The sequence below is a fragment of the Octodon degus genome, unplaced genomic scaffold, assembly GCF_000260255.1.
Source record: "Octodon degus isolate 3935 unplaced genomic scaffold, OctDeg1.0 scaffold00092, whole genome shotgun sequence".
Classification (NCBI taxonomy): Eukaryota; Metazoa; Chordata; class Mammalia; order Rodentia; family Octodontidae; genus Octodon; species Octodon degus.
In genome coordinates this window covers 6,180,541-6,194,729 of record NW_004524668.1, presented here as the reverse complement: position 1 = coordinate 6,194,729, position 14,189 = coordinate 6,180,541, and the positions used below count along the sequence as shown (strand labels likewise).

Sequence of the window (14,189 nt, the reverse complement as noted above, 5' to 3'; positions counted from 1 at the left end):
TGAGGTGTCCTGCAGCTCACCCTCTCATCCATTCCTTGGTTCTCACACTCACATGCCGCTCACATCCCCGACCTTAGCTTTGGTGGAGCTGGTGCCCCACCCTGCCTTCTTTGCCTGGGCAAAGTCTTCCCAAGCTGGCTGTGGCCTGGAGTATGTGCAGGACTTGCTACAGGAAATGGAACACTAACCACACCTGGACACATGTGGTCCTTCCTGAGTCTCTTCCCAGCTGGGTGTGGTGGTGCACACCTGTAATCCTAGCACTTGGGAGACTGAGGCACTGCGAGTTTGAGGCTACATGGTAAATTCCAGGCCAACCTGGATTAGACACACAGTGAGACCTTCTATCAAAAAAACAGCAACAAAAAGAAAGTCTTTTCCAGCACTACTATTTCCTACTGCACTTAGAAGTTTTAGATGCATCTTGCCTATTTTCCTGTTGGACACTGCATTAGACTCTTATCCTGCAATATACAGAATAAGGCAAATAATGACCACAGCTACCAGCCAGTGTGTGCCAGGCTCCAGAGTAAGTACATTAAAAACTTCATTTATTTTTCCTAGGACCCCTATAAAATGTTCTCCTTACCCTGCAGATCAAGGGCTGAGGGTAAGGTAGACAGGATCCTCACTTAGGCCACATACTGAGCATCAGACAGGATCCAAGCCGGCCGTGCCTCACTACACAGCTGCCCCCAGCTCCCACCACTCCTTCACCTACTATTTCTAAAGTACTCGCTGGGTACCAGAGGGGCCAGCACAAGATGCAGCGCACGAGGCCCATGTTCTGGTAGAGCTCGTGTGCTATCCCCAGTCCTGTCCTTTCTTCCCAACCAGGAAGAGCACAAGGACCACCTCCCCCCCCTCCGCCACACACGCACACTCGAAACAGGGTCCAGCAGCACAGACAAGGCAACCAGAATGACAAGAGCCTGGCTCAGAGAGAGCTTTAAAGCATCCATCAGCAGGCAATTACAAGCAGGGAAAAAGGGTCTGACTCTGGAATCAGGAAACACAATTCCTCTAGCAGCTTCACAGGAACTAAACGTACCTCTTCATACCTCATCTATAAAACAGTGATAGTAATGGCTAATGTTTATACAGTTATGTGCTAGATAACATTTGAAGCACCAAACAAACATTATTTCATATACTATCTCATTTTACTCTTCTTATGGGAGGTACTATGGTTCTTCTCAGGCAGTACACTTCTGACTTCTACCAATGGTGATGAACCTATGAACCCATGGTACGGGTACCAGAGTGGAAACACTGAGCCCTCTCTGTTGCACGTGAACCAGGCACATGCATGGCTTTTACTAAACTAAAACCTCTGTAGTATTCAGGTTTAATTGCAATGTTGGCACTTTGTGATAAATAAATGACTTTTGGGTTGCAGTCTGGGCACTTGGTCTCTCAAAGATTCACCACCGATATACTATGCTGCCGCCTGCCTAAGCCAGCACCTTGCTCAATGGGTTCTACAGCAAGGGCAACTCAATGAGCTAAAGCTTCTAGCAGACTGTGTGGTACAGGGCTAGTCACCCATAAATGTTAACTCTCAAGTAGGTGCAGGGGCACACACCTATAATCCCAGTTGTTTGGGAGGCTGAAGCAGGACTACAAATATGAGGCCAGCCTAGGCAACTCAGCTAGACTGTCAAATGAAAATAAAAATGGCTAAGCACGGAGTCCAGTGGAAGAGCACTCCTTTACCATGCAGAAGGCTCCCCTCCCCCCAAAAAGTTAAGTCTCCCATCTCCTAACACTGAAATATTAACCTACACAAGCCAAGCTCTGGGAATGGCACTGCTCTGGTCCCAAGAAGGGTGACTTTGCAATGGCATTATCTGGCTTCCCACCCTATCCTCACTGGAAGAATCTGCGGCAAGGAGAAATGGGACAAGATCCTGCGCTTACAGGCCCTGCCGCTCAGTTTCTGATCAAGTGGGTCCCACAGAAGAGTCACGCTGTCACTGGACCTCAGCTTTGGGCTCCCTGTTAAGTACCACAGGGGCTGAGCAGAAACCTAAGTCCTGTTTCTGGATCACAGGGGCCCTCGCCCCTCAGTGGCAGGGACCCAGGATGAAGGGCTGGACTCCCGCAGCACCAGGAGGCTGCACTCCCAGTGGGAGAGTGCACCAGGTGTGTGGAGGAACAGATTGCAAACATTTGGAACTCACTTGCACTGCACTGGCAGATGGGAGAGCAGACACCCCAAGAGGCCTGGGCGTGGAGCCCAGCACAGCCCCAACTTTCTCTTCAGCCTCATGCCATAGCTCATGCTCATGCACTTGCAGTTATACTCAATGAAGCTTTTCCCCCTTAAACTGTAGGTCAGAGTGATGGGCCCACCCCCTAACAACGGACATTGTCAGTGCACACACCCTTGTCTGTCTTGCCCCGTATCCACATAAGCACCTCAGAATAAGCACTTAGCACACACAGACTGGGGCCGGGGAGATGGCTCAGTAGAATAAGCGCTTGACTGGCAAGTGCAAGGGTCTGAGTTCAAATCCCTGGTTCCGCCAAAAAAAAAAAAAAAAAAAAAAAGGCACACACATACTGAAGTCACGGTATCCTATCACTGCAGTCACTCGCTGGCATGTCTCTGTACTTGGCTAGGTGGGGGAGGATTGTGAAGAGCCAGGTACCAGTGCCGTGTACAGTGGGTTATTTTCGCTCCTCCATGGAATGGAAAGGAAAAGGACTTCCTACTGAGTTATAAATAGGAAGATCAGCTTTCAACGGCAAGGCTTATCATCTCCTCAGTTTCCAAGTATTGATTATTGCCTACTTTTTGCAAGCAGTACACCAAAGAGGTCAGCTGGATTATATGATATATATATATATATATATATATATATATAGTGAGTCAAACTATGTGTCCTATCCTCAATAAGAGATGGCTAAGACACTTCAGTACCAACTCTACTGCTTTCCCTTGCAACATGAGGGACTTTTCCTATCAGCTCCTGTTAGACAAAACCATCTGGGAGCTGCCTAAGGAGGCCTCCCTGGCTCCTTCCCTGCTACAGCCCCACCATCAAGCACTACAATTCTAACTCTCAGAATAATTATTCCTAAATTAGAAGCCAGAGCTGTGTTAGGAAAAGTGTTCTAAAGTTATAAAGCACTGAGGGATGGTAAGATTATTAGCTGATAAAGTAATGCAAATAAATGCTATTTGCCTATGCATTCTTAAGTGGAAAGGCGGAACTAGTACCTACAGAACCCACAGCATTCCTCCAAAGTCAAAGCAAACCCTTATCTCCTTCAATGGAATACTAAGATGTAGCTGTTTCTCTAGCATCAGGCCTACTGAAAATTAAAAACCATGGTGGTCTAAATTAATCTGCCTATGATGCAGCCCCAACTTTTCCGAACTTATGTACACTGGCTTATCAGATTATTCAAGTAAAAAGTTTGACAATAAACAGAAACTACTTATGAGCCTAGGAGACAACAAGAACAAGTTATCAAGAGAATAAATACCAAATCCAAGTAGTTAACTTCATAGGAATAGACACATCTCAAAAGACAGCATTCACCTGTTTGTAGTCTTTTGGAGGTAAGGGTTCGGATATGTTACCTTGGCTGGCCTCAAACTCCAAATCCTCCTGCTTCAGCCTCCTAAGTAGCTGAGATCAGAGGTGTGCGACAGTGCACTGGGCCCTTCCTGTCATTTCTTTCAGTGTCAGATGCTGTTTTAGGCGCCAGGGAAACAGCCACAGAAAAAACAGAAATCCCCTTGCCTCAAAAGAGCCCGCATCCCTCTAATAAGGTTGCACTACTGAGAAGGATTTTCTACGCAAAATTCCAGCACACAACCAGTAGAGCAGAAGTGCTGTTGCTCCCCTCCCAGGAAGGCTGCATGGCCCGTTATTATCTCTCCTAAGCACTGCTGTTATATCTCCTGACACAGGCAGCACGAACAATGGGCAGGTTAACCTGCCAGATGTACATCCACGGATCAACTATGGCTCTTTCACTGATTGAGCAAGATTGCGAATAAGTTACACCCCCTCCTAAGCCTGTAAAATGGGGACAGCAAACACCCCTGAAGATTCTGTGTGGGTTAAATGAGCTCAAGCAGACGAAGCAGTGTCCCGTGGATAGTACACCCTTCGCCACCCCACCCAGTCTTTTCAGACTGTCCGAGGAAGAGCCATGTACAGGATTCCTAAGACACTTCATGTGACCTATGTGCTTCTTGAGTCAGCAGCAGCACTTTCCATTAAGTCTGGAGAACAGCCCCTCCCTACCTGATACGCTGCAGGGAGCAGCCCCACCAAGCCACTCCACCCATCCACCCCTGCTCTTGCCCTGAGAGCACACCTGGAAAACTTTACTGCGCTTTTACAGTCTTCCCTACAATTATGCTGAAGAAGTCCTTCTCCACGCAGGCTGCGGGCAAGGCCCATCTTTGTGAGTTTTCAGTCAATTGCAACAGCGCAACAGTGACATCTCCCATGTTTTCAATGCATATAAAGGAAGACATCAAGCAAAAAACCCAGCCAATCTGAATTAGTCTCCTTAATTCAATAGCAATATAAGGAACCAGAATTCTCAAACACCTTTGGGGGGCGTATCCGGGGCAATCATATGGCTGCATGGATACAGGGACCCACACGGGCCGGGATGCAGCAGGTGGACGGCTCCAGGTGGATGGCTCGACAGTCCACTCATCTAGACTTCCTAAACCAAGTGAAGCAGAAGTCCCAGGCCCTTCCAACCGGTCTGCCCCGAGAAGGACTCCAAAGGGGATGGAGGGCAGGCTCAAGTGTGAGGGCCTGTGTGAAAATCGGGCTCCTGCCTTCATTCCCAAAACAAACACGGAGTGGAGCTTGCTCAGTCTTGGAGTTTCTCTCACCTGATCCGACGCACCTCCATAATCAGCAGTTCCAACCCTCACCAGCTGACAGTTTAGGGGGAAAGGGAGGCTGCGCCTGCTTGGGTGCATCGTGTCCGGCCGTATGTGGGGCTCTGAGCCTGGTGCCCACCTCCACCACACCAGGCCTGCTGCTTCACAAGCGCGATTGTGCGCTCACCTCTGACTGGTCTGCTCCCCCATGCTCACCCCGCTGTCCCGCTCAGACCCGGGCATGCCAATGACGTGCCCTGAGATTGTACGGGGCGGCGCCGCGGGAAGGGCCTGGGGCACCCTTCAGGGCACTCAGACGCCTGCCCTTTCCTTCTTCGTCCTCTCCTAGAATTGGTAACCCTCCACCCAGCACTAGGCCACCCCCCAGTCGGACTGGATCGCTCTCTCGCCTCCCACGGGATGCCCAGAAGGCGCGCCCCAGGTACAGATGAAGAGGCACCTGGGTAGAGGACGGGGCAGGGGGCAGGGGGCAGGGGGCAGGGGACACTGAGAGGGCTGGGACAGGGACGACGGAGCGGGGCTGGCGCAGGCTACGCTGAGAGTGAAGTCAGGGGAACAGGTTCCTGCGAGGAAGGGGGCAGGGAGGCACAGGCAGGGGCCACCGCGGAGGAGATGCGGTCCACACGCAGGACCACGGAGTGAAGAGAAGATTCACCGGTGGAGGAGAAACAGACCTAAGCTCCCACTGAAGTGTCGGGAGTCTAGGCTGAGGCGGCGGGGAAGGGACGAGTCTGGGGGCTGGGGGGCCTAGCCCGGGCCATGGCAGGAGAAACGACGGCCTAGCCTGGGCCGCGGGGACAGGGGAAGGGGACATTCCCTGGCCACAGACAGATGCAGGGGACCACACCGGGGTCACCGGAGGGGGTGCCTGGCCTGGGCTGCGGGGGAAAGCAGCCTGCACACGGAAGAAGAGGACAGTAGGGCTCCAGCCGTAGCCAAGGGCGGGGGCCGGGAGAGGAGGCAGGCACCGGCCACCCCGGCCAGCCGCGGCCCGGGCCAGGGCGGGAGGGACGGTGTCTACCTACGGTCCCGGACCCCGCCCCTCCCCCACCGCGAAACCACCCTGCCCGGGCCTGGGGTCTGCGCGGGGAGAGGGACGCGAGCTCCGGCGGGGCCGCCGGGCCGGGGCCGTAGGGCCTTTACCATGGTGGCGGCGGCGGCGGTCCCAGTCCCGGCGTCTGTGACTGTCCCCCCCGCAGCAGGGCCCGGCGCTTCCACTTCCCCGGGTGCCCAGGAGTGAACATCCGGGTCAGCGCCCCCCTCCCCCCGCGCCGGGCCGCCGCCACCTTCCTTCCCCGCCCCGGCCGGCCCCGGCCCGCCCCCCACGCCGCCAGCTCCCGGCCAATGAGCGCGCGGGGCCGCGGCGATCGCCAAGTATGGAGCGCGGCGCGCGGGGCGGAGCGCCGACGGGGGCGTGGGGCGGGGCGATGCGGGGCGGGAGCGGCTGCGGGAGCTCGGGGTGTGGGGCTGGGGTCCCGGGACTGCCCGGGCGTGGGAACCGACGTGCTGTCTGACACCGAGCTTCGGTCCCGTAGCTGCAGAGCGGGGCTGGCAGAGGGACTGTGCGCCCTCGACGCAAGGGCTGCGGGGCAGGGATGCGGAAGGCTCTGGGGCTGGGAGGCACCGTCCCCTCCCAGCCCCACCCGGTGCAAGCGCTGACGCCGGCGGGGACCCGGAACTGGTGCCTACCGCGGGCCGGCCCAGCCAAGCCCAGCCCAGCCCAGAGAGCGCGCGCTGCGAGCGGAACCTGACTTGGAACCCTAGAGTTGCTGCCTGTTACACGGAGGGACTTGGAGCACGTCTCTGAACCTGAGCTGCATCTGGTCTGCGGGATTCAGGAGCCAGGCCCACACCTTTTATTGAACACCAGGCCTCGTTTTAGGCTCCAAAAGATGACAGGTGACGTAAAGATCCCTGTCCTGATCGCTACTAAAATAGTTATGAGGTTGACACATGTAAAGCGCGTAGAACATTGGGGTCAATAAATACTAGTAGTTGTGCGTACTTTCACCTTCGCTGCAGAAAATCAGCTCTTTTGCTTAAAAGACGCTTTGCAGCTCCACATAGTGCGTCAGAAATCCTGTCTGTCTCTGTTTAGAATCAAATCAGGTCACTCATGAAGTGTCGGCAACCTAAATGACAATTCTCTCCATGAGCCACCCCCACTACTAGGCCACTGAGGTCATAGTTGAATAAAAGCCCACATGTATATACAAGATACAGGTAAGTACCGCAAAAATGGGTGGTGGTGGTGAGAAGAGGGTGCTGTGGATTAAACACGGCCTCATGCATGCTAGGCAAGTACTATACCAACTGTGCTGTGTGGATTTTGGACACTTACCAGGAGAAAATCAGCTACCAAGCAAAGATAGTCTCCAGGTGATCAGAGCTGGTGAGAAAAATCAGAGTGAGGGAGCAGTAAGCAAGCTAGCCAAGTGTGGTCGTGTTTTAAAGCATGGTCAAGAAGAGCCTAACTTAGGAAATAACATTACATCAGACAGTGGAAGGGAAGAGGGGAGTGGGCCACGTGGAGAACAGAGAGACACACAGAACAGCAAGGGCAAAGACCTCAAAGGGACCAGACTCTGCTATGTCCATGGACAGCTAGGAAGCCAGTGTGGCCAGCCTAGGTTAAGTAAGCAGCTCAGGAACAGAAAGAGCTGTAATGAGCTCTGACCTAGGCTCTAAAAGGACTGGGGACTAGAGCCTTGAAATGCTATCTCTTTCTTCTCTCTCTCTCTCTCTCTCTCTCTCTCTCTCTCTCTCTCTCTTTAAAGAATGCTGTTTCTGAGGTCTAGGCATTTTTATTTTAAAAGCACTGATATGATGCTTCCTTGGTCCTGGATTTGAGCCCTAGTACCACCAGAAAATAAATAGGACGGAGAGTTCAGCTCTGACATGGGGCATTTGAAAAATAAATAACAACACTGACCACTTCTAATGGGCCCCAAAACATTAGAAACCTGAGGGCCGGCCAAATAGCTCAGTGGATTAAAGTGCCTGCAAGCAAGTACAGGGCCCAGGGGTTTGATCCCCTGGCCTGCCCTGCCAGCCTCCCCCACTCCCACCCCAGGGTGTGGTGGTGCTGTGCCTGTAATCCCAGCTCTTGGGAGGCTATAAACAGTTGGATCACCAGTCTGATCTAGTAGTGAGACCCTGAACACCCTGTAGACCCTTCCCTAAAATACAAAAAAAAAAAAAAAATTAGGAATCTGGCAGCTGAGACATGAAGGTGGATTAGACCACAGCCATAGCTTTGGAAGGGCCAAGAAGCAATGGTATTCTAGGTGTTTGCTGATGTATTGCTGGTAGGAGGTAAGGACTAGAAAGGAGTTCAGGTTGGTGTTAAGATTTTTCACATGATTGCCAGCAGAAGGATTTGCTATTCATTGAACTGGATAAGATTGTAGCAGGAGCAGGGAGTTTGGGGCAGAGAGAAAGTTAAGAACACATTTGGGGCAAATTATGTTTGAGGTGCCTTTTGGAAACTTTACTGGAGATGTGAGGGAAGTAATTAGATGTAGAAGTCTGGAGTCAGGGCTAGAAAATTCTACTTAAAGCTATTTTAAAAGCACAAGACAGGGACCAGGGAGATGGCTCAGCAGCATAAGCCCCTGCTTGGCAAGCACAAGGTCCTGAGTTTAATCCCTGGTACCACCAGAAAGAAAGAAAGAAAAAGAAAAGCACAAGTCATCTTGATGAGTTCACTGGGAGGTGAATATGGAAAGAAGAGATAAAAAAGATTAAGAAGAACAAGCCAGGAGCCAGAAGGAGTGGCCCATGGGCAAAGAAGAGGACCAAGAAAGGGTGGTTACCTCCAGGAAGTCACAGGATGTAGTCATGAAGGAAAACTTTCTGAAATCACTGATGCTAAGAAGATAAGAAATAGAGGAAGTCTTTTTCAAAGTGCATTATCTGTAATTTCTCATTGAATCCTCCACAGTACTGTCATTCCCATTTTACAGATGAAAGGTCTGAGAAACAAATGGGGCAAGTCAATTGCCCAAGAACACATGGCCAATGAGTAACATGTTCCATAATCTGAGAACAGCCTTCAGTCATAACCCAAGGACTGATCACATTGCTTCCCTGCTCAGAAATCTTTGAAAGGCCAAGAGTGGTGGTGCACGACTGTAATCTCAACAGAGGGGATCTGAAGCAGAAGGATCACAAGTTTGAACCCAGCCTGAGTAATTTAGCAAGACCTTGCTAAAAAAGGTTGGGCATGTAGCTCAGTGGGGATTGAGGCCCCACTACTACAGAAGGAAAAAGAGGAAGAAAGGGAAGGAGGGGGAGGAAATAAAAAGAAACCTTTAAAAGAGGTTGTAATAAGAGAGTTCAGGAACCACCACCTGTCAGAGGGCCTCCATTTCTGCTTCCTTTTTGCCTCTGCAGCTTTCTTTACTGTCTGGCTTCCTTGGCTTGCTTGTAACCTTATTTCCTCAATATTTGAACTTATATGGGGGGCCATCCCGGTGACCTTTGCCCTTCTGACTCTCTTCAGCAGTTTCTATTAACCAATGACCTGTTCTAGTGTTTCATAATTCAGACTCCCAAGACCAAATCTAATTAGCTCAGTTCATCTTTTATTGACAACAGTTCCTTGGCCAGGTCATTGTTCGGTCCACAGGTTGGCTGCCTTAGATCAGATCCCACCCCTACATCCATCAACTATTGCCTTGAGCAGGTGCCTAGCAGGGACTGTGGACAGAAAGGCACCATAAATATTTGTAGGACAATTTCTCTTCTCTTACAAAAAAAGGAACCAACTGTCATTCAACCTGCCATGCCTGTTTGCTATCATACACTGACCTTCACCTCCCTCACCTTTATGACTTTAGCATCTATAAACAATCCATGGCTGGGGAGATGGCTCAGTGGAATAAGCACTTCCCTGGCAAGTGCGAGGGCCTGAGTTTGATCCCCGGATCTGCGAAAAAAAAATCCATGAGAAATCTTACTGACTTGTGACTTTGTTGATTTCTTCCCTATAAGTGAGTTTCATTGCTCTGTCACTATCTACTCACTCCCATGGGCTGATGAGTGACCTCCATACACGTACCCTGCAAACATCTTAACCTCCTTACTAGTGTCAACGCACAAGTATTTCTTCAACTTCAGACCTGTGAACCTTTGACCTTGCCAGGTTTTCATGTCTTCCTTCTCAGGCTCACTTAGGACTCATTAATAAAGTACTCAACTTAGAAATGATTGTTATACTTCTTCACAAACACCCACATGCCCTGTGTCCCCTCCCTTTTTGGCTAACTTGCCCAGCCCGCAGAAAACCCGGCTACTCTCCTACTTTCTACCTTCATCAAACATCTGAATGCTTCTGGAAAATTGAGTGTGACTGCTGTCACTTAAAGTTGATGTCCACAAATTTCAAACAAGGCTTCATTCCTGCCTAGCAATCTTAATTTCTCTCTCTCTCTCTCTCTCTCTCTCTCTCTCTCTCTCTCTCTCTCTCCATTTTCTTGCTGAACTCATGAGTCTCCACCTTATCCTCCCAGAGTGCTGGGATTACAGTTATGGACAACCACACAGAGTTCCTATTTTTTTTTCTTTTGCTTTTGCAGTACTGGAGATCAAACTCAGTACCTTGCGCTTGTCAGGCAGGTGGTTATATCACTGAGCTATCTCCCCAGCCTTAAGTTCCTATTTCTTTATAGTCAACTCCCACCACCTCCTTCTCCTCCTTCTTCCTCTTCTTTTTCTCTCCTCCTCCTCTTCCTCCTCCTCCTCCTGCTCTTTCTCCTCTTCCTACTCACTTTCCTCTTGCACTCCTCCTCCCCCCTCTCTTCCTCCTCACTTTCTCTTGCAGTCGTCCTCTCCTCTTCCTCCTCACTTTCTCTTTCTCCTCTTGCACTCCTCCTCCTCCTCCTCTTCTTCATGTATGTGTGTCTTTGGGGGTTTGCTATGCAGTTCTCAAACTCATTTGCTGGGATTACAGATGGGCACCACCACGCTCAGCCAGTCAACTCCCACATTCTAAAATAAGGATATTTCAACCTTCTTCCTCCTCAGACTTCCCATCCTCTGCTCATCCTTCGATTTAGGCAGATAACCTGGCCTCATTCTTGACAAAAGCCCTGTCAAGTCCCAACATGTCTGTACCTTCCCTGAATTCTCAGCCTTCCTTGCTTTTACAGGGAAGGCTTGTGTTCCTTGAAGCACTGGATCCTCCACCTGCATGCCGGTTCCTCCTTTCCTGAGTCATCAGTTTCCTCCTCAATACTCCCATCTGCTTCAAAACATTTCCCAGGAACACAAAACTGCCTGATGCCTCATCTCTTCCTAGCCACCTTCCCTACTTTGCTGCTTCCCTACCCACCAGAACCCTGTGGGTTCCTGCCCATAAACTACTCTTCTCAGGCTGGTCTGGGAATTCCATAGTGTAGAAGCTCATGGTCACTTTGAGCTTCGGTTTTCCCCTGGCCTCTGGGATCTGCTATGACGACTGTACCTCCCACTTGTGCACCAGCCTTGGCTGTCCAAACATGATTCTCTCCTGGGCTTCGTGTTTCCTCTGAACATATTGGATGGCTCCTCTTCTTTTTTGTTTTTTTAAAAAAATTTGTGTGTGTGTGTGTGTGTGTGTGTGTGTGTGGCGCCAGCTCAGCCCACCAGGGGCGGGGCTGGCTGGCTTGTGGTGCTAGGGGATTGAACCGCGGTCCCTGTGCTTTACTAAACTTGTTTTTTAAGTAGGTGCTTTAGACCACTGAGCCATCTCACCAGCCCCCGTCCTTTTCTTATCTTTTTTTTTCCCCCAGAACCAGGGATTGAACTCAGACCCTTGTGCTTGACAGGGAAGCACTTTATTCCACTGAGCCATCTCCCCAGCCCCTTCTTCTTCTTCTAAGACAGGGTCTCCCTGTGTAATGCAGGATTGTCTCAAACTCACTGCAGTCCTCCTGCCCCCGCCTTCTGAGTGCTGAGATTGCAGGAGTGTGCCACCATTCCTGGCTTCTCTTCTTTTTCTGAACGCTTAGTTCTGGGACCCCTTCTCGTTCCCGAATCCTCTTTTAATTACTTGCTGTGCACTTTCTGGATGCAGAACATAAATGTTCCATGAAGGTATATGAATGAAGATAACAGCATCAGAGTGACAGGATTTGCGTGTGAATACACAGAACAAATGCAGATAACAAAAAGACGGGTACTCCATGGATTCCTGCAACAATCCTTCTACTATTTATGTATTTATTTGATACAGACTCTCATTACACAGTTCAGACTCATAGTAATCATCCTGTCTCAGCCTTCCTAGTGCTAGGATTACGGGCATGTACCACCATGCCTGGTTTGGAGGCTGGCCCAGTGTGTCTGGGCTTCTGGGGCTGGCATGGCATACAGTACTGGGGATCAAACTAGGATCCTTGTACTTGCCAGGCAGGTGCTTAGACCACCAAGCTGTCTCCCCACCCCAACAATCGTTTTACTATTACTGTTTCACAGAAGAGGAATGGAAGTGTAAACAAAATAATTTACATAAAGTCACACATATAATTGGGTGGATTTAGCCTCACTTCTGGTCTGTCTTACTCAGGAGTGTTTTCAGAACGACCACACTGAAATAGGTGCCTGCAAAAGCCAATGCTACTTCTTCCCAGCTCATAGCAACTTACACGAAGCAGATGCCCAGAAGTATTTTCTGCGTTGAGGCAAGTGGAAAGGAAGCCCCGAGTCCTATACTAACATCACTTGAGAGCCTCGGAAGAGCAGCCTTCCACTGTAGGCAGACAGGCTTCTGTTGGCAAAGGCCACACAAAAGCAGACATTACCCAAGGCTGGCCAGCATGGTCTCTATCTTTTATTTGTCAATGAAGTCCCTGTATCTGGAATTGTTGGTTAATAAATTCACAATTATCCCAGCAGGCCGGGGGGTTTGCTTAACTCCTCAAGCACCTCCAATGAACAGGCCTGGGCCTGCTTCTTAATTGAGGGGGGTCGTCCCAGGTTAGCACAGTGGTTTTAGATGTTTGAGTGTTGCTTTAGAGCTATGGGAGAACCCTGAAATATGCCAGAAGGGAGGACTAAATACCCTGTGGCCATCTTGTCTTCCCTATCATTAAACTGACTTCAAAGTCATTTCTGGGGTGTAGCCCAGGTATGCATACACCCCCCCCCTTTTTTTTTTTTGCAACTTAAACCTTCATTTTTCAGACATTGAGTTTACCCTCCCACCCGCAAGTCCAGAGGAAAGGATCCTGACTGGCTGGAGCCAGAACATGGCTTTGGCCATATTAACTGGTTTAGCCCTAGGCCTTTCAGGTAAGTTGGGCCCTGTGCTTTTGGGAAAACACTGACTGAAATAAACTCTGCGCCAAGGGGAACTGTCCATCAAGTGAGTTGGAAAATGATGGACTTGAGGGGGTTCAGTTCTCTGGGAACTTTACAGTTTGATTATCTGCTCTCTCCTCAGAATCAACTACTCCTCTCAACAAGATGGTTACTCTGGTTTCATACATGCCTTTGTGTGTGTTTGTGCTGCTGGGGATGGAACCCAGGGCCTCGTGTGCTGGGTAGCCGCCCTACTACTGAGCTACGCCATCAGCCTTCAGCTTTTTTTTTAAGGAAAAATTACCTGATGGACCAGCCAGATAGTTCAGTGGACTAAAGCGCCTGCTCAGGCAGGCACAGGCACTGGGGTTCAATCCGCGGTGTGCCGCACTGGGCCCACACCCAGAGCACACTGAGACAGTGACTAAGACTGGGTGTGGTGGCACGCACCTGTTATCCCAGTGCTTGGGAGGATGAAAACAGGAGGATCACTATGAGTCCAATCTGTGTAGTGAGACCCTGCAAACACTGTACTAAATACATTTAAAAAAATTATATGACCCTCACACCTCTTCTATCCTACACCCCATCTGCCTTTCACAGCTGAAGAGTTGTCTGTTTTCTCCCGCCCCTCCCTGTCTCTGTCCTCACTCTCCCCTGAAATAGCTCCAAGGTCACCATAACCTCCCAAGCAAAGATCATTTGGACCTTTTCCAGTCTCATCTCTTATGACTCCAGAATAGTATTTGGTCTATCTATTTTTTTTTTTTTTATGGTACTGTAGACTGAACTCAGGAACTTGCACTTGCCAGGCAGGTGCTTACACCACTGAGCTATCTCCTTGGCTCCAGAATAGCGTTTGACACTGTTAGTTGCTTCCTACTCCTTATGGTACTTTCTTCCATGGCTTCCATGACAGCTCAGGACTCTCCTGGCCTTCACCTTGCCTCTAGGGTGGCTCCTGCTCTGTTCTCTGCAGACACGTTCCCTTCTATATGGCCACTCAGAGGTGGAGCACCCA

At 50.2% G+C, this 14,189-nt stretch overlaps 1 protein-coding gene and 1 long non-coding RNA gene across 6 annotated transcripts in view; one reads left to right on the top strand and one right to left on the bottom strand.

The window, feature by feature from the left end:
- Capzb (capping actin protein of muscle Z-line beta subunit) overlaps positions 1 to 6,224 on the bottom strand; it is a 127,209-nt gene extending 120,985 nt beyond the window's left edge. For 2 of the 4 annotated variants that reach the window (XM_004637662.3, XM_004637661.2), the window contains exon 1: positions 6,029 to 6,224. In XM_004637662.3, the coding sequence (XP_004637719.1) occupies positions 6,029 to 6,031 (3 nt within the window). In that variant the 5' untranslated portion in view covers positions 6,032 to 6,224. Of the gene's footprint in view, positions 1 to 4,873; positions 4,979 to 6,028 lie in introns of those variants that run through there. The other 2 variants (XM_023722531.1, XM_004637660.3) reach the window with 1 other exon arrangement.
- A 108-nt stretch (positions 6,225 to 6,332) lies between these two features.
- On the top strand, positions 6,333 to 13,397 carry LOC111818466. Of its 2 annotated transcripts, none has more exons than XR_002822449.1 (3): positions 6,333 to 6,784; positions 13,052 to 13,159; positions 13,311 to 13,397. It is a non-coding gene; the product is annotated as an uncharacterized LOC111818466 (long non-coding RNA). The 2 variants fall into 2 exon arrangements; XR_002822448.1 differs by lacking the exon at positions 6,333 to 6,784 and adding an exon at positions 6,990 to 7,108.
- The last annotated feature ends 792 nt before the right edge of the window (positions 13,398 to 14,189 follow it).